Source organism: Triticum urartu, chromosome 2, assembly GCF_003073215.2.
Source record: "Triticum urartu cultivar G1812 chromosome 2, Tu2.1, whole genome shotgun sequence".
Classification (NCBI taxonomy): Eukaryota; Viridiplantae; Streptophyta; class Magnoliopsida; order Poales; family Poaceae; genus Triticum; species Triticum urartu.
This window is the reverse complement of record NC_053023.1, coordinates 475,703,266-475,722,159: the sequence shown is the minus strand read 5'-3', so window position 1 is coordinate 475,722,159 and position 18,894 is coordinate 475,703,266. Positions and strand designations below refer to the sequence as shown.

Below are 18,894 nucleotides of genomic sequence, written 5' to 3'. Positions count from 1 at the left end.
TTCCTCCCTCGTGCGCGCGCGCAGAGGTGGCAGCGACGGACGGACGGTGGAGGCGACGTTGCGTAGGGGAGGGAGGACGGGATCGCAAACCAACGGCTGGGAGCGCCTTTAGCTGGCCATGCCGTTAGCGGCTTCTAGTAGTACCCTCGTTTATATTTATTTTGTTTACAAAAAAAGTACTATTGTCTCCCAGACAAAAGCAGTTGGTGACGGTGGAGTGTCTCCGATCATCCGATCTGCACGCATGCGGCCCAGCTATGGCATTTTCGTAACAAAAAAAGACCACACCACTCTGCTCCAAAAAAGAATTTGTAGGGTACATTATGTAATGTACATATATGTAAATGAAATATGCATACTTTCAGTGTCGTCCTCTTTTCGACTCGACAACGTAAAATCCCTGGGATGTTGATTTTCATTTCTTTGCTACCACCTCGCATGGACTCATAGGTGCATTTTTCATTCCTCAAATCTTACTAGGGTACCTTGGCACTAAATCCATGACAACACTGCTCATTCGACCATTAATCCCACGTAGCGATATGTAGTCCACAAGTTCTCCTTGTTGACACGGGATTAAACTCGAGGTTCGACGCCGAGCATGTCTCAATAAAGCAGAATGTCATTTCAGTGTGAGACATCGTTGATGACTTCGTCAATTTTAAAACTACACGGCACTAGTTTTTACTGGACACTGTTTAAGCGTGCGCATGTGTTTAGGTTGTACTCTTATATCTAAAAATGGTGAAATTGCTCTTATAACCCAAAACAACCTAGGGGTAAGTCGTGTGATGGCCAGTGGCGGCGCCAGGTTCTAGAGGGTGGGTATTCATTTTGCCCAAATCATCACTGTTTTGCAAAAAAAAATCGCTTGTTTTATATAAAATTTCAATGGTTTGTCAAAATCTTGGGTATTCAACCGAATACCCAAGAAGACCCCTGGCGCCGCCCCTGGTGATGGCGTATTAAAATTTTATGAATATGTTGATTAAATAGATATATAGCATTGTAGTTCTTGCAAGTTTGAAAATGCCTTTATAATTTTTGTCCTCAATGATCATTCAGTTTGCAAATTTTTTGGAGCATTCCCATAAGATTTTTGACCCTCATGTCGGTTCTTTCCGTATGTATTGCATTAGTTTCTCATAAATGAAGGTACTAGATTCCTTAGGATTTTTAGTATTATGCTAGATCACATGAAAACTCGTAGGAATAGGAGTGGAGACGGCGTTCCAATCATTTACCTTTTTCTATTTACTTGTTTTGAAAATTTTGTAGACCGAATGAGCCCTTTCAAGCTCTGTTGTAGCATTTTCTGAAGAATCTAGAAAAATGTGCCAACAAAATGCATCCATTGTGGTACTCTCCCTCATACGCGCGTTGACATGTGATTTATTTTTTTGCTACTTGATGTTGATCCGTAAAAAAATGGAACTATCATATAAGTTCCGGAAAACCTTCGGTTTAGTGTACGATGGCATACCTCCACCATGTACTAGGTTCCTTTTTTCCGCTACTTGATATCGACCCATGATATTATTTTTTACAAGAAATTAATATCATACACGTCCTCCATGCTCCTTTACATTACATGTCATTGTGGTTTGAGAATTAATTTTCCTTGTTTGAAAATGCATGTGTTTGCCAACTCTTGCTTCCATTAAAAAAAAGGTGTGAGCTATGAATTTCCAGAGGGGAAAAGGTGCATGGCTGCTCCATCCACATGATTAATCAGGCCTGATAGCATCATGGTGTTCATGTGCGTCTCTCATCCTTGCTCCGACGCCCCCGTCCCCGTGTGTCACGCACTCACGTCCGCTGTCAGGCTCAAGCCTGTGGTGCTGGGCTCCTGCGTGAGCGTCTGTCCAGTTCGAATGCGCCTGTTTTGGTGGTTGGCTCGGCTGATGCCGTGTGGGCATTCCAGCTTGGGGCCTGGCGCATGTACTTAACTTTGCAGCTGGTGAAGTGGTGATCCTAGCAGACGTTTTGGACTGGTTGAGCCTTTTGTAAAGCAGGGCCCTAAATGGCCTTTTTTTTTAAGAAAACTAGACGCGAATCTCTCCACGGCCCCACCGTCCGAAAAGAACAAACAAAAAATCAAAATATCTAAAACGGAGGTGTTTCTGAGTTCTCTGGCTGCAAAACGGGCATCAAGATCTCACTTCGCCATGGTCATTATGCTATCACCTGAAGCCGTGCACTGATGCTTATTTTAAGCGCTCCGTGATCCTAGTTCCTAGATACCGGAGAGATATTTATTAAGCGTCAAGCTTGGTGACCGGTGTGACTGGCGGAGGACGGAGGGAGGGACCGGCCGGCCGAGTTCTCTAGCGTCGTGGTCCCTTCCCCGTGGACATGTCCGTTCGCTTTCGCTTGCTGTTCATCAGGAAAAAGCAAACGAGAAGTACAAGGGACCTGCCAGGAGGCTCTCTCCCGACCGTTAATTCAACAACTCCCGTGTGACTTGATATCCTAGCACCTTTTGCACTGCCGAATTCGAAAGAAAAACTATTGTTCTGCCTTTGACCATGTAGGCACGTACAACTACCGTCCGAGATCTGTCTGTCTATAGAAGGTGCCGTGCAGGATGTATTACTTCAGTTGACAAGAAAAGCTGCTGTTTAAAAACAGGGCCATTGCCGTTCATGATTCATACCGACAGCCAAGTAACAAGTAGTATAATGATGCTGTCAACTGGCACACAGGAACTTCCTTGTCCTAGTTGTCACATTGCATGCTTAGGAGAAGATCACACATTATTGACTTATTTCCTCGACATTATACATTAAAACCCCAATTCTGTGTTTTTTGAAATATTATACTCCATTTTGGCAGATGTACATACCAGTCGTCCAATTGCTCATGTTACGACAGTAACAAAAAACATTAGCTTGCATTTCCGATGGTGTCTAGATTAATTCTGGGAGGCCGTTCCCTCTGTGCTCCTGATCACTTCCTTTGAAGGGAAAACAACGGCCGCTATAGGTTTATCTGCGTACCCGCCACCTTCATCGATGATGAACCTGAGACCGTCCACGTGGAGCTTCCCATGATGCCCACTTACAACGATGGTCTGCTTGCCGGCCAGATCCTGGAAAAGGAAATCCGTGTATCAGCACAACTGCTCATAATCCCGATAAATGTACAGACCATGGACACCAACCATGTAGCCATGAATAAGTTAGTGGCAGCCTATGAGCATGCACCATGTGCTTGCTGTTTCAGTTAAAATGGGCTAAACCATCCCAAGTTCCAGAGTGACAGTCAAATTGGTGTGATTTCTGTAACCTAACCTCACCCAATGCACCTTGCTGCTAGTTTAAAGCATATTAGAAGCAGGACAGTTGACAACTGTAATCAAATTTCCTGCATGCCACACTTCTTCTATACAGATCACCGACGATCTGTGCTAAAGAAAACTGGTTCAATAATTTGATAAAAGGAGAAAATGGCACTTGTCAGTACTTGCATCATAGCAAGCAAAGATTATGTGCTCACACATCTGGTGAGAAAACTCTACACTTTCATTCAAACATTGAGTGCAAGATCTTCAGATCAGTTAGCAGCATTGTGCAGACTATGTTGGTCTCTTCTATATAATCTACAAGGACGGTAATCGAATTGCACTGAACTTTTATCTTGTTTGCATCTACACACTACACGAGTGTACTGAGTTAGCTGCGACACCAAATTCGACACAATAAACCGGAGAGTAAATTGTTCGTCTCTGGCAAGATATAGTGCAATAGGATCACATATTAGCTCACCTGTGGTATGTTCCAAACATCCTGCCTCCCGCTAAGCATTTGAACTTTTGGCACCCTTGTGTCTCTAGTTCTCAAAACTCTAAGCTGCTCATTCAAATCCAAGGACTTTTCCAGGCCGGCATGAACCGCGATCAGTTTGCATAGAATCTGGCCTCCATCTGTATCAATACGAACGTCTTCCTGCAATACAACGATAACATGAAACACAAAAGCAGAAGTACATTTTGCATCTCTAGTATACTTTGCACTAGAAAAGAATGCATACCTCTTCATGGACCCAAACCAAGTCATGCAGAAACTTCTTGTGCTCCTCAGGCACAGCTTTCATGAGATCTACAGTGTAATTAGAACCGCTGGCAAATTAGAAACTGCTTGGTTAAATTATGGTGGGTGCAATACTGTGACAGTATGTGGGCATTAGCCCTTATAGGAAATAATTCCAAGAAAATATCGAAGGCCCACTATGGTTGCATGTATGGGTGGGAAGTTTAGTCTTACATGTAGAGTGCGGGAGAGTAGAGAGCAACATAAAAGGGACTCTTCCCTAAAAAACCATAAAAGGGACTCTCTGTCTCATCCCGGCTTAATAGGAATGATAGACTACTCATATCAACAAGGTACATCTTCTTTTCTGGGAGCCCATCTGAAAGAACCTCAAAATTAAGCGTGCTTGGCTTGGAGAAATTTGAGTATGGGTGACCAACTGGAAAGTTGATCCCGGGTGCGCATGAGTGAGGACAAAGTGTGCAGGAAAAAACTAGTGTCGGTCTGTGTGGCCAGTGTAGATCCTAAGTGGTAGCCAGGCGCAACGGCCAGGAACCGGTGGGTTTGGCCAGGCGTTACAATTGGTATCAGAGTCGACCCTCGTGGTTACATGGGCATATGCGGGTCCGGTGCGCTGAAATGTGGTGCATGACACGTGTGGCCCGTTGTGGCACATGTGCCGGACTGGACACATAGACGTGTGCCAAGAGGGAACATTCCTGCTGGACTGACGAGGATGTCGGTTCACATCCCGGATTAATAGGAATGACAGACAACTCATATCAACAAGGTGTACCTTCTTTTCCGGAAGCCCGTCCAAAAGAACCTCAAACTTAAGTGTGCTTGGCTTAGAGCAATTTGAGGATGGGGAATGGGTGACCGACTGGGAAGTTGATCCCTGGTGCGCACGAGTGAGGACAAAGTGCGCGAGAAATACTAGTGTTGGTCTGTGGGGCCAGTCTAGATCCTAGGTGGTAGCCAGGCGCAACTGGTGGATTTGGCCGGGGCGTTACACTCTCACTCCTTGAGCTTGAGAAGAGCACTTATACACACGCGCTCCTCCTCCGCCGCCCGCAACGCAAAGCGCATGCGTGTCAGGTTTCGTGAACAAGCAAGGCTCAGACCCATGCCAAGTGTGCGATTTATTTTTGCACATTGGAATGGATAATTAATTATTATGAATTACGAGTCATAAAGAAGCACGTTAATAATAGCCATTCCCAATTTGTTCGGATGACTAGGACGTGGGTTGATTGTACCGATTGACTACATAAAGAGGACTTTCGTGACCCAAGGCATCACCAGTCAGATTGAATATGCCTCTTATGCTCGAACCACCCCACTGTTCCTCTTGTTGTGCTATTCTCGGCTTCCCCTCTCGGTGACTGCGTGCACGGAAGGGCAGGCCTTCGGAACCGCGCCCTTTGCAAAGGGTACATTATGTTAATCCTTTCATTGGTTCACGTTCATTTGTTGTGCATGTGAAATTCATAGATATGTCGGTTCTATGTCTCGTAGGCACTCACATGACTAGTTTATAGTATGCGATTAATATTGTTACTCCCTTCGTTCCTAAATATAAGTCTTTTTAGATATTCCAATATGGACTACATACGAAGCAAAATTAGTGAACCTACACTCTAAAATATGTCTATATACATTCGTATGTAGTCCATATTGAAATCTCTAAAAAGACTTATATTTAGGAACGGAGGGCGTCATGATACTATGTTGGATTATAACAATTCACAAATTCGCTGATTACTTCAACAATCCAAACACCTTACATGTTCACAATTTTTGATTCAAAGATTTGTTGCTGCTCTGAAAGTGAAGTCGCTTATAGGTGTGCACTTTAAGTGTTGGCAAACAGAAACCATCTTGTGTGGCTCACAGCTATGAACGTGTTCTGGGTGTTGACTAGCAATCCTTAAAGAGCGCTTACTCCTGAACATGAGAATGATCGGGTACAAATTGATGAGCGTGCATTTGGATACGCGTAATGGCAAGAAACTGTGGGATGCGCTCGAAGTTAAGTTTGGCGCAACTGATGCAAGCAGTGAATTGTATGCTATGGAGCAGGTCCATGACTATAACAAAAACCATCTTGTGTGGCTCACAACTATGAACGTGTTCTGGGTGTCGACTAGCAATCCTTAAAGAGCGCTTACTCCTGAACATGAGCGTGATCGGGTACAAATTGGTGAGCGTGCATTTGGATATGCGTAATGGCAAGAAACTGTGGGATGCGCTCGAAGTTAAGTTCGGCGCAACTGATGCAAGCAGTGAATTGTATGCTATGGAGCAGGTCCATGACTATATGATGGTTGACAATCGTCCAGTGGTAGGACATGCTCATGGGATACAATGCATTGCTAAGAAACTTAAGCTCCTTAAGTGTGTGTTACCCGACAAGTTTGTCATTGGATGCATTATTGCTAACCTTACTCCATGGAGAAATTTTGCCACTTCTCTGAAGCGCAAGAGACACATAGCATCTATATTGAGAATCTCATTGGATCTTTGGGTGTTGAAGAGAACAAAGGGGGCTGAAAGACAATCTAGCGCCAATGTGGTGCACAAAAATCCCATGAGTTCCAAGGGGAAAAATGTGGTCTTCAAACTACCAAGTTCGAGATGAAGCAGAAGCAGGACAAGGATATGTGCTATGTGTGCGGTGAACCTAGCCATCGGGCTATCAAGTACCCATTTCGCAAGGGCGTGAAGGGCCAGCCAAGAATCCGGTCATTGGCAACACTGATGATGTAGTACTTGGGTATGGTAATGTACCTATTGTCCTTTCTGCTTGCCAGCCTACTGATTGGTGGGTTGATATATGTGTTAGTATTCATGTGTGTGTTGATGTATTCTTGTTTTTTCTTGTTACTAGGTCTCTCGGGATTTCCACCATCCTAATGAGAAACGGCTCACATGCTTCCGTTCGTGGTGTTGGCATGGTGCATCTAACGTTTACTTCAAGGAAGATAGTGCAGCATGTGAATAATAATCTCGTTAGTGGTTGCATTCTTTGCAAAGATGGATTTAAGTACGTTTTTAAGTCCAATAAAGTAGTGTCAAAGTATGGACCTTTTATTGGTAAAGGCTATGAGTGTGGAGGTTCATTCTGCCTTTCCCCATCAGATTTTTGCAATAAGGTTGTGAACCACATATGCACTAGTGTCAACGAAACCGATACTTGGCATTCGCCACTTTGACACAATAATTTCGGTTAAATGACATGGGTTGCCACAATGGTGCTAATAGGCCAAGTTTCTCTAGTGGAATCATCAATCAAAGTCATGAAATATTTATTTCCACCTTTTGTCAACGCACCATCCCTCTCACATAGATCAAAAAGTATGAGCTGCGATGGTGCCAAGTTTCTCTTCCGGCAGCTTTGAGAGGCTTGCAACAGCTTAGCACTTGAGCCTTTTGGTAAGGTGAAATTAGGGATTTGGGCAAGGCGCGTCATAGAACCAAAATTAATGTGACAAAGTCATGAATGCCGGTCTCGGTAACACTAGTGCATATATGGTTCACAACCTAATTACAAAAATGTGATATGTAAAGGCAAAACAGACCTCCTCACTCAAAGGCTTTACCAATAAAAAGCACATAGTTTCACATTACTAATTTATTGAACTCAAAAACCAATTTAAACTCATCTTTATGAAGGATGCAACCAATAATGAGATTATTATTTATTGAGTGCACGTGTTGCACGATTTTTTCCGAAGTAAACTTCAAATATACTATGTCAACACCATGAATGGAAGCATGTGAACCATTCCCATTAGGTCAGTGGGATCCTGAGCGCGACTTGGTAAACAAGAAAATAAGGAGATATCGGCACACACATGAATATTAGCTCTGATATCAATCCATCAATTGGTAGACTAAGAAACATAAAGTAAGGTATATTACCGTACCCAGGTGTTGTATCATCATTGTTGCTAATGGCAGGTTGACAAACTTTGTTCTATACTAGTTGACCCTTCCCGTCCTTGCGAAATGGGCACTTGACATCCCAATGGTCAGGTTCATCACACATAGCACATATGTGTCCTTGTTCTGACCCTTGTTCTGCTCCTTAAACTTGGTAATTTGATCAGCCACATTTTTCCTTTGGAACTCATGAGATTTTTCTGCTCCACACTGACGCTAGACTGTCTCTAAGCTTCCTTAGGCTGGTCATAGTGGGAAGTAACTTAGACTAGTAACATGCATATGTTACTATTCTATGTTAGTACCTTCATAATGGGTAGTAATATATGTGCGGTATCATGCAAGATTTCATTTATTCAGATGAAGACTCATTTTGCCTCAGGGTGCAGTATGTTACTAGCTAAGTTTCTCCCACTATGGCCAGCCTTAGTGTGTGTATATTTTGCTTTCACGTACACCCAAAGATCCAATGAGAGATCTCCAGGCTTCGGTGCTTTAGAGAAGTGGCCTAGTTTCTTCATGGAGTAAGGTTAGCAAATTAGGGTGAGCATATAAACCGATGACCGAAGCACCTGCCCGAACTAACCGGGACCGAATCCGAATACACCGAAGCCGATTTATTTGATCAGATCTTCAGTCATCAATGCTGCAAGCATAGTTAGTTTGGTTAGTTCGGGTGTTCACCTCGAATACCTGATACACCGAAGTACCGAAGAGACACCAACAAAGAGGCCCAACTCCAGATAGAACTTCGGGGTCCATGGTCCAATAGCTCCGCTGCTTGACACCAAATGCGATGAAACCCTCCTCCTGAACATGCACGCACCCTAGCAGACATTCTCATCCCTGCCCTGTCTCTAGTCGCCCCTTCTCTGCTCCTGTCCCCCTGAGACATCCAGATCCCATGCATAGGCATGTCTAGAACTCGATTTCTATGCCAAACTCCCGCGTCGACAAGTTGCGTTGGCTCACGCATGAGCCCTAGTTGCGGTGCGCCATGTTCCCTCTGTCATGCGGAATCTCGCAGCTCCCACTTCTCACATAGCTCGCTGTCCTTTTGAAGGTCAGATGGTTTGGTCCTTCCTGGTCGTAGTCCAATAATGGGCTTGGGCATGCGCCACCGTTGTTTTTCATGGGAGATGTGTTGTGTTTGGTCACTTGAAGCTCAGATTTTATGCATCAATTGCGTTTTACAGAATATCAGTCATGATCTGTGTTAACCGAGCACCAAAATGATGTTTTAGTGGACGAAAGTCTCGGTTAGCATTTTTTTAAGAAACCAATCGGTTAGCATATTCTGAAAACTGAATTTCTCCACACCCAAAACACCAAACCAATCGGTTCGTGGGAACCGAATGCCCGGCCTGATTAGCAATAATGCATCCGGCGATAAACTTGTCTGAGTAGCCCACACCTAAAGAGCTCAAATTCCTTAGCGATCGCTTGTATCTCGTGAGTTTTTCTACCACGGGACTGTTGTCAACCATCCTTAAGTCATGGAACTGCTCCATATCATACATACAGTTCATTGCCTACATCAGTTGCGCCGAACTTAGCTTCGAGTGCATTCCACGGTTCCTTGGCATTACGCATATTCAAATACGCGTATACCAACTTGTCTCCGGTCACGCCAATGACGGCACCCACAAAGTGTGGCGGCATCCTTGAACACTTACTCCCATTCAGAAATAAGCATTCTTTCAGGTGTGCTAGCCAATACCCAATAAACATTCATAGTCGTGAACCACAAGATAGTTTTTGTTTGCCAACTCTTAAAAAAACACCCGTAAACATGTTCAGTTTCAGAACAGTAGCAGGCCTTAAATCAAAATTTGAGTAAACAAATAAAGTTTGGGGATTGTTGGAAATAATTAGCATTTTCCAAATTAATTTAATGTAGGCTAATATCACGATGATAGTGCTATAAATATTAATCACATATTGTAAACTACTAATTTGATTTCAGTGAACATAACTCAATACCTATACGATATTGATTGTGTACTCTTGTATTGCCAAAAACAGGGTGATTGTTAATCTAAATAAAGTAGGCATTGCAATGTTTCCACGGAAAAAATAATGATCATAGTTCATAAGTATGTAAATAACGGCAATGTCAGGAAAGTGCGCTATGCAGACTTTCTAGAGATGAAACAGGTGGTTGTCAGTACTGTGAAGTGTGAAGTGGTCTCTATATGCTCCAACACTGTGCACTGCAATGTTGTAAGAATGAAAACTGGCCCTTCATACTGGAAGGTGTTCTGTGTTACTAGTACTTCACAGTCGATGAGACACTATTCCGTCAATAAAATATTGACAAAGTGGAACATGTAAGGGTTTAACAAAGGCTCAAATCATTTGGGGTCCGTTAATGACTTTGACTTTAATGTCCATATCTCTAGTTTATTATATGATCGTTTCTTCGGCAGTGGCAATTCACATCATAAGCAATTGAAGTATGAACACTAGTATTATTTGGGTCAGCATGGAAGCACATTTAACCAAATTGATAGGGGGGGATTCCTAGACTGACCTGGTGATCCATGGGCGACGCCGTAGGACTCGAAGGTGGGCTGCGCATCGTAGATAGAGCCCTTGTACGGGAGGCCCTTCTTGGGGTTCCACCTCTCCTTGATGACGCCGCCCCATCTCCTCCCCTGCACGTGCATATCCTCGTGCCCCGGCCCGCGGAACCAGCCCTCGTGGGCCTCATTGTCGATGTATTGGTCCCAGGTGGCGGCGAAAGGGGAACCGTCGGGGGGCGGCGGCAGCGCTCCGACGAAGGCGGCGAAGGCGAGGTCGTGGTTGCCGCAGAGGAAGACGTGGCGCTGAGCCGGGTGGCGGGCCGGGAGCGCGAGGAGGAAGTCGAGGACGCGGCGGGTGTCCGGGCCGCGGTCGTTGTAGTCCCCGAGGAAGATGACGAGCGCGGCGGCGAAGGCGTCGGCGGGGAGCGCGGACTGGAGGTTCGCCCACAGGCTCTCCAGCTTGGAGATGTAGCCGTGGACGTCACCCACGCAGATCACCGTGCGGGAAGGAGCCATCTCACCGGCGTCGTTTCCCCGTGCGCGCGAGGACAAGGTGGGTGGGAGGAGAAGCGGCAAGGGCAGCAGAGAACCACATATGCGGAGGAGATCGGTCGAAATCGACCTGTTTGGCAGCAATCGCTTGCAATTTTGTTGCCTTGCGAGGGCTGTGGATGTGATCTTGCCGATATTCCCTTGGAGCCTAATCCCGGGAGCGGAAGATGTAATTACCATCTGTAAACGGCGCCAAGTCCGTGTTTGCACGTGCCGCTGCTTGCTGGTTCGACCCGATCGGATCGATCGATTAGAGCATCTCCAACCGCGTTTCCAACACGCTCTCTCTAAATGTTTTTACCATGCCGGCGTCAAAAAAATGGCCCAATCGCGTCTCCAGAAGCCCGTTTTTCGCCGGCTCGGGTCAAAACTGATGCCAGCGGACCCAGGCCGAACCCGACTTCCTGGAGCGTCTGAGGCGCCGGCAAAAGCGAAAAGGACGTGTGGGTCCGCCCTGTCGGCGAGGCGAGCGCCTCTTCCCGCCGTTTCTTCCCGCGTTTTCCCCTTTCCCTCCCGTACTCTTCCTTCCTCCCGCCAATCTCCCTCCCGCTCGCTTCCCTCCTGCCAGCCGTCATGCCACCGAAGAAGTACGTCGCCCCCCGCGCGACGGCAACCGTGACCGCCTCCGTCACCCAACCGAAGCAGAGGAAGCCGAGGGCACCGTCGATCAAGCCACCGGGCATGTCAAACGCCGAGTGGAGGGCGGAAGTTCAGCGGCGGGAGGCTGTCACCACCGACCGGCGGAACAGGGCCATCGCAAGAAGGCCCGCGACAACGCGGCGCGCGCGGCTGCGGCTGCCTCGGCGGATCAAACCGAGGCCGAGACGACTCGTGCGGGGATGATGAATCCACCCGGAAGCCACGCCCAGTATGCGCCCTGGGGCCAGCAAGGCGTCGGCTCTCCGCAGCCATGGGAATTGCCCTCGCCGGGCTACGCCGACGGGGACGCGCACGGTGGGTTCAACCCAAACGTCACCTTCCCCCATGGATACCCGGCCCAGCGCACGCCCTCTCCCACCTTCGCCGGCGTGCAGTACCCTCCATACAACTACTCGCCGCCCGCCTACGCTTCCTCCCCGACGCCGTCGCTACGCCGTGGCCCGCTGCCCTTCTCGCACCTCGGTGACACCGACGAGACTGAGGCCGACACGGACGACATCATCGCGGCAAGTTCGGCCGCGGCCGCCGCGTCTCTCGGGTTCGTCACCCAGGATGAGGTGGTGGACCTCAGCGGCGGCATGGACGGCGAGCTCGGCTACGTCTACGGCGAGGACGAGCAGGAGGAGCAGGAGGAGGAGGACGACGACGAGGAGGAGGAGGAGGAGGAGGAGTACACTGGTCATTTCTGATGCCCCAACTCAGCAGAACCCAATTGCAGCAAATAGTATGATTATGCCAGTTGACATAGCACCAATTGTACGACGCAAAACCCCCATTCCAGCAAAGAGTACACCAAATCCAGTTGGCAAATCCCTTTTCAAATCAGAGATAGCCCCAATTGCAGCACATAGGACCCCTGTTCCATTTCTTCCCAGTTTAGAAGACGAAGCTTATGTTGTTGTCAGAAACTTTGTGCGCATCTTTCCTTCATGGAAATATTATACCGCAGACACAGAACAATTTCCAGTCTTCCTCCGCAACTTACGCGTAAGTAATGTACTAATGTTATTCATGGTCATTACTGCATATGTTTCTGCTGACAGAAGACACAAGATTTCATTCTTTTAAATAGGCGAGGAGCAAACTGGATTGTGATGACGAGCAAGGGTTGGTTGTGCTTTTTAAGCACTCGTTGATGAAGTATCGTTCCTACTTGAGGCAAGTGCACTTCAATGGCAAGCCTCTGAATGAAATTTCTGTAAAGTCTCCGGTGCTACATTTATCCGACGGTGACTGCAATAATCTTGTTACACATTGGTCTCGGCTGCAGCGTAAGGTACTGTCTATGATATCACATCACAATTTGAACTACATTTCTGCATTTGCCTTAATGTCTTACTTGTACGAAAACTGTTAGCAAAAGAACATTCGTTCTCAAGGGACCACAGAATCTCGCAACTATACTGCACACTGCATTGCTCTTATGAGTACCTCTTGCCCTGTATGACCATACTTACTTTCATAGTTGTTTGATTATGTAGCATCACTACACATGTTAGCCTCGTAATCGTCCATTTGGTGGACATTATAAGACCCGTATGGACTCTTACATAAATTTAGAATCAACCCAATACTTTTGAAGATGTTTAGCTCTGCAGTCCTCTTGTAAGGACTGAACGTGGTCTATCACTGTACTTACATTAACAGCTACTCCCTCCGTCTCATAATATAAGAACGTTTTGTACAGTACACCAGTGTTCAAAACACTCTTGTATTATGGGAAGAGGGATTGGTTCATTTTGTAGCATTCTGCATCTTATCTCCCTCGCCCACCATTTACTAAAAAAGATCAGATCTATATTTAATCTTACCAACAAGTAGAATACACAGACAATGTCAGTGCAGAAGTGTAGCCCATTGCTCTTGTCAGTACATTTTGTCCTGTAACGCTTGTACCTCCAGGGATTGGTAGTTGATTATGTAGCATCAATCTGCATCTTATCTTCATTATCCTCTATCCCTTCCAGTATTATCATATCTATAATTACTCTCTACAAAATGTAGAGTACAGGCAATGCTTATTAAGAAGATTATGTGCTGAAATTCTTGAGTTATCCTTTCCTTGACATGGAGAAGGGCATTATAAAGCCGGTGTTAACTATTAATGTAAGTCAGTCCTTCTAAAGCCTTTATCCTCAACTGTTGTTTACTTTGCTCATACTCCCTATCGTTTACTGTTGTTTAGTTTGTTGTTTCTACCAAAATGCATCCTCGTAAGAACCGTAAGTTCTAAGTTTTACTTGTAAAACCAAATTCCTTATTCATACCATGCACATTACTTAATACTCCCTATATGTATGCTTGTTTTTGTGGATCTATAATCCAGTGTGTGATGAAGCAGCCCACGTTTGCATCTTGTCATCTCCTGTTTTATCTTACTGATGTGGCTGATGATATGAACAACATGCCATGCACATTATCCAAAATAGATACAATGATTTTCTTTGCCCTTCATCTATGCTTGTTATGTTGACATGGTAATCCAGTAGTGTGGTGAAGCTCCCCGCATTATGAACAATGCCAAATTATGCTATTGGTATTTTGAACTTATTCTTTATTTTCTAATTTGAAATTGGATAGAATTGACAGAGCAGTTATCATATTTGTTTATACACGTGCAAAACCTGTCATCTCTCTGCTTTGTTTCAGGGTGATATGCCTGATGGCATGCACAAGTCTGCTGAAAGCTGTGAGACAAACCCAACATATATTGCAGTAAAGAAGGCAAAACATCTTGAAGATAGCGAGATAACCCCAAAGTCTTGTCTTGATGCAGTGTTCAAGTTACTTGAGACTAACAGTCAGACAAGCTCACAGAATTCGTTGTCTGAATCAGTTCGACTTCTTCAGTCCCAAGTTCTAGCAGAAAGGCATTCTGCAACTCAACTTCGACTTGAAGTCCTATCTCTAAGAAAGATTGCAGAGAACACCAATGAGAACCTCATCGCTAAACAGCTACACCTGGAAGCTATGACCGACATGCTAGGCCGGTCTCACAGCCTTGCTCAGCAGCTTGCGCAGCAGTTCCCCCGCAAGGCTAACCTTTCTTGAACTGTCTTGGAAGTGGTTTCGGTTCAGTATTATTTTGTTACGCTGCAATGGTGCCCAGTTTTTGTAATCTGCTTCTTCGTTGCGATTTATGATCACTGGTGGCGAACTTCGATGCCCAGTGGATGTAATATACCTTAAATCCTTTATTGTATAGTGTAGGTTTATTCTTAGTTACTATGCCGTAATTTCTTTATTGTATAGAGTAGGTTTGTTCTTAATTCCTACTAGTTACTGCCATCATTCGCTATCTAAAAAAATATTAGATGTAGTCGACCGGACCGAAACATTTGACTCTAACGGGCCAGGTTTTTAGCGGGCCCCAATTGGGCCGGCCTGCGTCTTTCTTGGGCCCGAATGATTGGGGCCTTCACACATTGTGCCAGGCCCAAACTTACATCGGCCTATATTTTAGTTGGGCCTTTTGTCGACCCAGCGCTTAGTTTGGCCCAGGTAGCGTTGGGCCATTAACAGGCTGAATATTGTACTGGCCTGTTACAGCCGAGATGAAACCACAGGCCTTTAGCGGGCCAAAATGCATGTTGGGCCTCAATTTTCACTAGTCGTCAACGGGCCTTCTGTCGTGGTTCTAACTCTGACAGTGATGTAGGGGGGTATGTATGGAGAGGCTAGATCTTAGCTATGGAGGAGTTGTAAGCACACGAGGATTACGAGTTCAGGCCTTTCTCGGAGGAAGTAACAGCCCTACGTCTCGGTGCCCGGAGGCGGTCGACTGAATTATGTGTGTATGAATAACAGGGGTGCCAACCCTTGATACTGAGGAGGGGGTGGCTTATATAGAGTTCGCCAGGCCCCTCCAGCCCTCAGTAATGCAAGGTTTAAAGTACATTAAGACTGGGGGTTACTGGTAACGCCCCTAATAAAGTGCTAGGATGACCATAAAAGCTACTTAATGACCGACCGTTTGCGTGCAGGGTGACTTTAGATCTCCTGGCAGTCGAGTGGTTGGAATTTGGTCGAGTGATTGCTTCGTGGTCGAGTGTCTTGAATCTGTCGAGTGGGATACCTCCAAGTCGATTAAAAGGTGACTTCTTCTAGGGATGTCCTTGGGTAGGGTACTTAGGACAGGTCCATGCCCCTATCCTAGGTACATAGCTTCATCATTAGCCCCCGAATGGATCGAGGTTCGAGTGGGGAAGGAGTTGGGGATCTTTCCGACTGGTTCTTCATGTTATATGAACGTCTTGTTTTGGATCAATGGTCACGGATGATATCGTCAACTTCTTTCAGTCGCCTTGATCCATTCTTGGCCTCTTGTCGAGTGAATTTCTTTACTTGTGAAGTTCCGAGTGACGGTGTGAAAGGGATCTTCTGTTTGACGAGTTGTTCTGCGGCCCGCGGATTTTGCGGGATTTGAATTTCGGGAAGCGCGCGGGACAGGGGCGGCCGCCGTAATCGGATGGGATAGGACGGAAGCTCCTCGATCCCCGCGCCACCTTTTTCGCCACGTACCGCGCGCGCCCGTTGCGGGATTTGACGGGATTGCCTGGGCCTACCAGTCAGCCACTCGGAAGCGACCTCTTATAAGCTGCCGGCTCGGGACCCCCGAACAGTGCGCCTTCACTTTTCCCCCTTCCTTCACAAGATCCTCCGCCACCTCCGCTCCCACCTTGGTGCCATAGGTCTGTTCGAGCTTCGCCGGCGACGATGGTGAAGGAGAAGACGTCGGCTCTGGAGCGCGCGAAGAAGGCGACGGTGCAGGGGAAGGGGAAGAAGTCCGCTCGGGGCAGATCTTCCTCGAGGACTGCTCTGCTCAAGGATTGGATCCAGGGTGACTGGATGCCGTCGGTGATTCGGCAGGATGATCTCGATGATCTGGTCGAGGGGGGATTCATTCCCCACGAATCTGCGCGCCTCCCGGGGAAAGAAGTCGAACCCCAGCCTCTTGATGGTGAGTGCGTCCTCCTCGCCACCCATATCGATCGTGGATTCTCTCTGCCTCCTCATCCTTTTTTCCGGAGCTTCTTGAACTTCTTCGGAGCGCAGCTCCATCACTTTACTCCCAATTTTATTGTGTATCTTGCTGCTTTCGTTTCCTTGTGTGAAAACTTCTTGGGTTACCGCCCCCATTGGGGACTCTTCAAGCACATCTTCACTTGCCGCTCTCAGTCGGTCAAGAAGGCCAAGTCGAGTGACGAACGGACGCAGGTGATCCAGCTGTGCGGGGGTCTGGCGATCCAGATGAGGGGAAAAAGTTCCTTTCCGTCTATCACTTTTCCTGAGTCAGTCCGTGGGTGGCAGTCGACTTGGTTTTACTGTAAAGACCAGGTGACCCCAGGACAGTCGACTGGGCTTCCCCCTTTTTCTCTGAATTGAGCACAAAAACCTGCCTCTCTGGAAGTGACGCCAGAGGAAAAGGCGCAAGTCAAGGTGCTGGTCGGTCGAGTGGTTCAGCTTGTCCGCGAGGGTGTGACTGGCATGGACTTGTTGGAAGTCTTCCTTCGGAGGCGCATCCAACCGCTTCAGGCTCGTGACCACCCGATGTGGCTGTACTCGGGTCTCGAAGACACCACTCGGATTCACCCAGAGGAGGTCACTGACAAGATGTTGGAAGGGTGGCTGTCGAGTATCACAGGGAACAAGGACAACCCCCGAGGAGCCAGGAGGATTCCTCCACTCGACCAAACATACGAAGTGGACAAGGTCTGACCTTGCGTTTCCGACTATGATCTTGCTTTCTTTATTTGTTCTTTTTGGATCAATCGATTGACTTTTGTCTCGTTTGTTGTCCTCTAGGCCACTACTGAGATGTACTCGACACCCAATGGAGCACAGGAGCAGGCCGAGGAAGGAGAGGCGAGTGGAGGCGAAAGTGGAGACGAGGGAGAAGAGTGGGAATCTGACGGCGAAGGAGAGGGGGATGACGACGACGACTCCAGTGAAGAGGAGGAGGAAGAAGTCGAACCTCCCCGCTCGGAACGGCGATCCAAGCTTACACACGACCCTGCGCGGGAACGTGGTAAGGTGACTGTCCCTGTTGGGTAGTCGTTGAAGCGCCCTCGGACCTCATCTCCAGCGTCGACAGAAAAAGCTCCCAAGCACCCACGCGCGACGCCGTCCAAGCCGCCCAAGGCTCTGCCCAAGATGAAGATGACTGTCCCCACCATTTCTGGGTAATAGTAGAATTTGTTTTCCTTTGTCGAACGTGACGGACTCTTGGTCAACTCATTGAATAAGCTGACTGACTTTCGAAATTTGCAGTGCTGCCACCTCGGAGATCTCCGCCAAGGACGATGATCAGGAGATGGAAGACGCTGTTACCTCCAACCCCGGTACGATTACTGATGCTCTGCTTTTAGTCAACTCACGATTTCTTATAATTCTGGTCGATTGGATTTTTCTTGTAGCTCCTCCTCATGTCATTGACCTCCCTGATGATGACGACGAAGTGTCGCTGAGGGCGCGAAGGAACAGGAGGGCGCCGGCTGGCAAGACCCCACAAACTACTCCGGCGCCTGAGGCCGCAGTCCGGGAGGGTGGTGATACCACTCGGGTTTCTGTGACCTTCGCTGAACCTCTGACGAGTGTCCGGCCTTCGACGTCGACTGCAAATCCGCCTTCGCTTTTTGCCACACACCATGTCCCTGAGGACCAAGTGGGTGACGCTAAAGAGGCTATACGCCAGGCGGGGATCATGATGGAGCAAGTGAAGGTGGTTCGAGAAGCCAGCCAAGCAGCTTATGACGCGAGCTCAGCTCTTCAGAGCAACGTCCAGGTCAGTCGATTCACCGCTTGTTCTGTTAGGATATGCTATCTGAAGAATATCTTTTCCAAAGATCTTTATATCTGTACGCCCACTGGGTGTGTCTATTAATCTTTTTGACGAGTGGGGGCACGCTAAGTGCACCCACTGGGTGTAGTCCCCGAGACTACGGTGGACTGCTGGCAGTTGACTGTAGTCTTTATATTGTGTTGCTTTAGCTGAACTTCTTCACTCGGTCTGGTCAGGCCATGTCGAATGGAACTGTACACGGTCGGCTGCGGGCAGTCGATTTTTTTGGTCGAACCAGTGGGGGCACGCTGAGTGCACCCACTGGGTGTAGTCCCCGAGACTACCGTCGAATGTTTTTGATTCGGCTGTAGTCTTAGAAACGCCATCATTGTCTCTTGGT

General features: G+C 47.2%; 1 protein-coding gene across 1 annotated transcript; it reads right to left on the bottom strand.

Annotated features, from left to right (window-relative positions):
• Positions 1 to 2,738: 2,738 nt before the first annotated feature.
• Positions 2,739 to 11,204, bottom strand: LOC125538014 (tyrosine-protein phosphatase RLPH2-like). Its single transcript, XM_048701323.1, has 4 exons — positions 10,510 to 11,204; positions 4,033 to 4,100; positions 3,768 to 3,947; positions 2,739 to 3,091 (listed from the first exon to the last, which is right to left on the bottom strand). The coding sequence occupies exons 1-4, from the start codon at positions 11,015 to 11,017 to the stop codon at positions 2,915 to 2,917; spliced, it is 933 nt and encodes a 310-aa protein (XP_048557280.1). The 5' UTR covers positions 11,018 to 11,204; the 3' UTR covers positions 2,739 to 2,914.
• Positions 11,205 to 18,894: the final 7,690 nt, after the last annotated feature.